This window comes from Ostrinia nubilalis, chromosome 27 (assembly GCF_963855985.1).
Source record: "Ostrinia nubilalis chromosome 27, ilOstNubi1.1, whole genome shotgun sequence".
NCBI lineage: Eukaryota > Metazoa > Arthropoda > Insecta > Lepidoptera > Crambidae > Ostrinia > Ostrinia nubilalis.
In genome coordinates, this window is record NC_087114.1 from 8,477,377 (window position 1) to 8,484,248 (window position 6,872).

Genomic DNA, 6,872 nt, shown 5'->3' on the forward strand with positions numbered 1-6,872 from the left:
AGCAAGCGAACAACACCCGAGTGACCCCAAGAGCTGACGAGCAAGAGTATTCACGCTCTCGGCCTATCTTGTGATTAGAAAGAAGAAAGAAAGAAAAACATTTATTAGGTACTCGGAATATCTCGGCAACTGTGCTGCCGGCTTTATATTTCAAATTGAAGGTAGTCACGAAAAAAATACGATAAAAGTTACCAGAATCAGCTCCACAATTAAAATGTTTTCGATTCCATTATCACTAAAAAACAACGCCATTTCTGAGTAACGCTAATTAAAATAAACTAATAACATATTAAATCGCAACTCGATAAGAGAGATCATTAACAACGGGACAACAACAGAACTGGTGCTGGTGCGAGTATCGGTTGCAGCCATGTCTGTGCGCGTACACAATTTGTGCATTTTTGCACTGATTTGTATTTCGATTCGCCATGTTGCTGGGACTAGTAAGTTACTTTACTGTTTTTTACTAAACTTTAGATTATGTTACCCTATATTAATTTATTTTTTTGCGCTGTTCCTTCTCGGCACTGGCCCATTTATTGTACCAAATCAGTGGTAGAGAAAATATTGGGACGTGTAAAAGTGCTTTTTAAAAGCCTACTAGGAAAAATAAATGAGATAAGTTTTAACAGGGAATGCCTTATACTCGTAGTGTAGCGCACTTCGACCGATCAGGATATTTTGTGCTTCAGGGAACGGTCCATATAAAAATCCTTGTCATGCACACTCCATTTAAATTCTCCAGCCATTACATAAACTCGGAGATGTTCGTATAGCAGATGTAAGGCTCGGTTTCCACCAAAGCCACTTCTCCCCGTTCCGCCTTGGTGGAAATCGTGCCTAATTATTTTGATTAGAGATTGTGGTCACTTCAGTTTTTGCCCAAATTAATTAATAGGTACATAATATGAGGGGTGTTCAGAAAGTAATGAGAATGGGATATTTCTAGCCATCACAAAAATCTGAAAAAATTTGGTCAGGTAGCTTAATTCTTCACTAGAAACTAATAAAAATTCAATGAAGTTCACCATTGCGTTTAAGAATTACATCAACACAGTCGTCGTTAAGTTACCTGCCCAATTTTTTTCAGATTTTTGTAATGGCTAGAAATATCCCAATCTCATTACTTTCTGAACACCCCTCTTACCTCGCACCTAAAGATATCTATGTTCAGCCTTTTTAGTAGTATCACAGATTAATAATGTATAGAAAAGTGCGCATTTTGCGAAAAACCTAAACATTTTGTCAGACCCTCTGCTTCCCACTGGAAAAAGCCAGAACTACATTTTTCCTACTCTTTTCAAAGCCACAACGTCCACACCCAGCCCTCCAAGATATGTCGCAAAGCCGATATCAATCAGGCGGGTGCCATACATGGCTTCGCTGCACGAATGCCCGCGAGGAGCGTGTCTGGCCAGCGTGATACACAAGCGGTTCCTACTGACCGCTGCCAGTAGTTTAGTGCTGGACTGGAAAGGGAATCTAGCGTGAGTAGACTATTATGTCATCATTTCAGCCATAGGACGTTCACTGCTGAACATAGGCCTCCCCCAATGATTTCTACATCGCCCGGTTGGTAGCAACCTGCGTCCAGCGCCTTCCTGCTACCTTTATGATGCCGGTCCACCTTGTGGGAGGACGTTCCATGCTGCTTTTTCTGGTACGCGGCTTCCACTCAGAACCTTGTTGCCCCACCGGCCGTCAGATCTCCGTACTATGTGCCCTGCCCATTGCCACTTCAGCTTGCTAATCCGTCGGGTATCTACTATTATGTACAAGTATAACCCTATTATAGGTACCTAGTTAGGCTTTTTTATTTATTTTTGGCTCAAATTTGTTCGAATTTGGACTTGAGTAGCACTTTGTTTTTCATTTATTACATTAGCAATCATACCTCTAACATTACAGGTTACCCCAACGCGATAGCGTAGGTAGATTAATTAGTATTATCTAACAATAATTAAAATTATCGTTGTGTTTATAAAGTAGGTAATACCTAACTACATTTTTTAAAAGAATATTACCAAATTACCTACGTATTAAAATAGTCCTGTTAACCCCTCGTGGCTTGTATTACGAGTGTATTCACCATGCAGCGGTTCGAACCCGCGTTCCTCGGATCTGGCGACACCTACATCATTGTGCTATTGTGCTGTTGTCGCTCCAAATTAGGTTAGGCGAACTCCTCCTATGTTCTTCTGATTAATTTCGTTGCGGGTCCAATGACAGTTTAACTTTCCCCGGGACAAACTTGACCTTCACTGGTTGGGTTTTTATTGGCGGTCAAGCTGTAGATCCTGGCTACACAGGAATTGCAGCGGTGGGAACGAGAGGTCCCGTACAAATTAGGTTATTCACATGCATTGGAGGCGGGCAACTAATAAAAAGGCAACTTCTTCCAGAAACCTGACTAAAGCTCGAGTAGGGAGTAAGTACCTGGACAAGGGTGGCCAATTGTACGCCATAGAAAAGTTGATTCCGCACGAAAAATACTTGACGTTCGTTGGCGACTACAACATTGGACTGGTGAAGTTGGCCAAGAAGATCGATTTTGGGTCAACAGTTGGCCAAATCAAGCTTGGGAAGAAAGTTATCATCGGCGATTTGGTGGACATCATCGGATGGGGGGTAGGAGAGGTAATTATACAATTAACCTGCAATCCCGCGTCTGAAAATTTGCACGATATTTTAAAAACACGGCTTATCATACTTGATGGTACGAGTAGCCGAACATCTATAGCCGTGGCGTAGCTAGGTAACCAATGGCCCTGGGGCAAATAAAAAAATGGGGCCCCACGTGCTATCTAAACTGGTTAGGTTAGCTTACCTACTCCTGATATAACATTATTTTTTTAACCGTTCTTTTCTCTTCTCTTCACAATAAATCGCACTTCGATGAATTATAATACGTACCTACATATCGCCATCCGTCAAATTGAGAATTTAGGGGTATTCCCTAGGAAAAATTTCGAATTTATCTGCATATTTATTTTGAAAATGGGAGAAATTTTCAAAAATTTTATTCGATTCGAGATTTTCTGGTAAGGATTTGAGGCACTCCTGAGCTTGAAAGCCCCGGGGCACTAGCCACCGGGGCGCTACTGATCTATAAGTAGCTAGATTCTATAGGGTAAACACTGTGGCATCTTAGTTTTTAGGGGCTATTTTCAATTTTGCAACAAAATAACTGCCATCGACTGTAGGTACTCTAATAAAAAGCTCTATCATATTTTTATCTGCTTTGACCTTTTACGTTTAGATTAACAATAAATGGGAAATATGTGTAGGTACATACTAAAAATGTATTTCCCATTACAGAATTTACAGAACTCAACCAAAGGAGCAGTCCACGAGGTTTCATCGCTTCCTGTGCTGGTGCCGAGGAGGTGCCAGGGCGCTCTGTTGGGGCGCATCATCCACCCGCGGAATATGTGCGTGGAAATAGCAGGCGTCCCGCCAGGGGACTTTGTGGTGAGACTGAGTTCATCGTCTCTAAAGCCTGGTCCGTGAGCACGTAGAATTTTGTCCAATGACCCCAAGCTACCCATCCTTATCGCTCGCGCGTAATTATGTTGCTGTCGCGCTCACACACTCACGCGCGGGCGCCCAACGCACAGTCGCGACAGCAATATAATTACGCGCGAGCGATAAGGATGGGTAGCTTGGGGTCATTGGACAAAATTCTACGTGCTCACGGACCAGGCTTTAGCAATAGTTATTAAATGACAGTCAAACGAAGAGATAAGTTAAAGAGGGAAAGGCGTGGAACATATTTTTTGACCTCGTAACTTTATTTGTGAAGTAAGGGGTCCCCTTACTTGTTTAAAGGTCCAATGTTTCGGTTTTTCGCTTACATCTCGGAAACTATGCGTCCTAGACACATGATCGCTGTGAACAAAAGAAGCTGATTAGTAGCTATAAGCTACTTAGTCAAGTTTTTCTTTCTCTTGCATACTTAGTTTACGAGATATTTAGATGCTTAAAGACTACCTATGTAAAAATACAAGATTGTTCTATATGTTACAAAAACATTTCCAACTTGCCACTTGTTAATAAATTATTATTAGGTACGTCCGTATTCACAAACGATGCTTGCTTTATAAGTAAACGCACAGCGTTGAATACTTAGAGCTCTGTGATTGGTTCGTGTGACACCCTGTGCGTTCACACGCACTGTGAGACCTCATAGTAATGTTTGTGATACGGGCGTTACTCGTTTTATGTACTTTACATTTTTATACTATGCTCCTCTATCCCCAGTGCGACGAAGGCGGCCCAGTGGTGGTGAACAACTCCATAGTGGGCGTGGGCTCCACATTTTGGGGCTGCGGCCTGCTGCCCGGGGTCTATACGCGAGTGTCGCGCGTCAAGCGCTGGATACGGCAGGCGATTGACAACAACACCTACATCGAGTTTTAGTGTTAAGTATAAGTTTTATCACAGAATAATAATAAATGGTTTTATACAATATGTAACAAAAACACCGTCCGATCCGAAAGGGTCATAAAGTAGCTTTAACAACATTACCAAAACAAGTATCAAAATTACGTAATTAATAAAAACAATTTTTTTTATTGATTTTTAAAGTCAATAAGTTTAGCAATGATTTACCCTACAACGGGGAAATTTTCAAAAAGCGTTAACACTCTGTCGGCGCGCGGCTTTTTTTAAGACGCTGGGGGTCATGACCTTATGACGTCGCTACGCGTGCCGGCGCATCTCTACCCCTCCCGCGTACCCTCTACCACAAAATATAAAAACCACTCTACCACAAATTATATTTTGTGCCTCTACACTGCAGTTCGGATTGCCATGTAAGCTTTTTATTTTTGTAAATTTTGTATTTATTTTTCATGGGGTATTTTTTTTATAATATTTTATGAAAATTATTACACAAATGGAATCTTAACTCGATACCTATTAACACCTTAATGGATCGGACGGTGTTTCCGTTACACATTGTATAAAGCCACAGCATGCATTTTCAAGTAATCCCGGAATCTATACTAATATTATAAATGCGAAGGTAACTCTGTCTGTCTGTCTCGCTTAAACCACTGAACCGATTTTGATGAAATTTGGTATGAAGATGGTTTGAGTCCCGGGAAAGGATATAGGATAGTTTTTATCCCGGTTTTTGAAACAGGGACGCGCGCGATATAGTTTTTCTGTGACAGACAAAATTCCACGCGAGCGAAGCCGCGGGCGCAAAGCTAGTATGCAATAATTTCGGAATATGCATCCGATTATCCGATAACTGGTTATCACCACTTTTGAAGATAATTATGCTCTAAATCACGAATTACGAGAAAGTTTGAGCGTTATATTTTTCATCATCATCATTTCAGCCACAGGACGTCCACTGCTGAACATAGGCCTCCCTCAATGCTTTCCACGTTGATCGATTGGTAGCGGCCTGCGTCCAGCGCTTCCCTGCTACCTTTACGGTGTCATCGGTCTACCTTGTGGGTGGACGTCCCACGGTGGATTTTTGCAAGATTGTAATGCCTAAGCACGCATGCTAATACTTTTAGCATCGGCTAGTCGCTTTAGAAGCTGAATGCAGCGACCACAATATATTCTACATCACACTTAAAAACGCTATACGTAAGTCGCGAAATCTTTACGTATTTTGTGTAAATGGTGGATTAGAGATAAACTAAAAGATGTCCCCTGCTGGAGAAAGAACATCCACGTTAGATCCTGCGCTGCACCGGGTCATCGGTTCACTGAGTGGGGAGGCTACTACTACACTATAGAAGTATAATGACGCTATCATTTCTAGTTCGGCAAAAATCGTAAATTAATAATAAATTAAACTTATAATTTTATTGTAATTAATGTGACTAAAGTCATGTAAACGCTTTGGTATTTCTGTAAGCTACAAAACATAAGTTAATGTAACAAAAATAAAACCAAAGATATCATTTATACAACTTTTATTTCACTTAATAAATAAAGATGTTCACAGAAAACTCCTTTTAAACAAAATATCAATTGATAAAACTTACAGAACGTAAATCAATTACTTTTTAATCATGTGTAGTTCTTTTACAAAGATAAATAACTGAACATTGTCTTAATAATCTTCTTCTTTATTTTTCCCATTTGAAATTAAATTACATGACGAATATAACAAAATATATTTCCAACGTAAATAAATTGCCCAAAACTGAGGGAACTTATTTCAATACTGCAAAATTAACTGTCATTATTGTATTGTTTAATTCAAAATACACAACTTCAATCTTTAAAGTAACTGAAGAAAATTCATTAAAAATGGTCCATATTTTAAGTACTTGAAAGTAACAGAAAAACAAAAAATATCCGTTATATCCGTCAATAATCTCCCAATCTTCGTCTCCTGAACAGTTTTCCAAACTAACTTTTTCTCTATCATTTGGGCATCTGTATATGTGTATGTTTCCCAAACTGCTGACGTAATTTGTGTACTTATCATACAGTACATCTAGCACGAAAAACTTTCGACTTCGAATCGTTTGCGTATTCGAATCGCTTTCGAAAGTTTTAATATGAAAACTTGAGATGTAATGGTAGCTTAACTACCTAGCTCGCATCAATACTTATGACTATAATTTGTATATTTCAAAGACTATAAACCCTTGAAAAGGAGGCTGACAATAGTGACTGAGTTTCTTGCGCTGCTTCTTCTCAGCACTGGCCCATTTATTGTCACGAAGCAGTGGTAGGGTTAATATTGGGACGTGTAAAAGTGCTTTTTAAAAGCCTATTTGAAAAATTTATGAGTTTTATGAGTTTTTTTTATGAGCACGAAACTAATTTCGGCAATCGAGATCGTCACTTTACCGTTGTATTAGAAGGCTGGGTATCGAATTGCGTCGAATACGCAA

At 39.8% G+C, this 6,872-nt stretch overlaps 1 protein-coding gene across 1 annotated transcript; it reads left to right on the top strand.

Annotated features, from left to right (window-relative positions):
* Window positions 1-228: 228 nt before the first annotated feature.
* LOC135085064 (trypsin 3A1-like) lies at window positions 229-6,784 on the top strand. The gene is made up of 5 exons (XM_063979844.1): window positions 229-443; window positions 1,307-1,487; window positions 2,403-2,637; window positions 3,319-3,471; window positions 4,261-6,784. The coding sequence occupies exons 1-5, from the start codon at window positions 371-373 to the stop codon at window positions 4,417-4,419; spliced, it is 801 nt and encodes a 266-aa protein (XP_063835914.1). The 5' UTR covers window positions 229-370; the 3' UTR covers window positions 4,420-6,784.
* Window positions 6,785-6,872: the final 88 nt, after the last annotated feature.

Coding starts and splice junctions, on each gene's coding strand:
- LOC135085064 (XM_063979844.1), top strand. CDS start 371: ATGTCTGTGCGCGTACACAATTTGTGCATTTTTGCACTGATTTGTATT. Junction 1,488..2,402: donor GACTGGAAAGGGAATCTAGC/GTGAGTAGACTA, acceptor AACTTCTTCCAG/AAACCTGACTAAAGCTCGAG. Junction 3,472..4,260: donor TCCCGCCAGGGGACTTTGTG/GTGAGACTGAGT, acceptor CTCTATCCCCAG/TGCGACGAAGGCGGCCCAGT.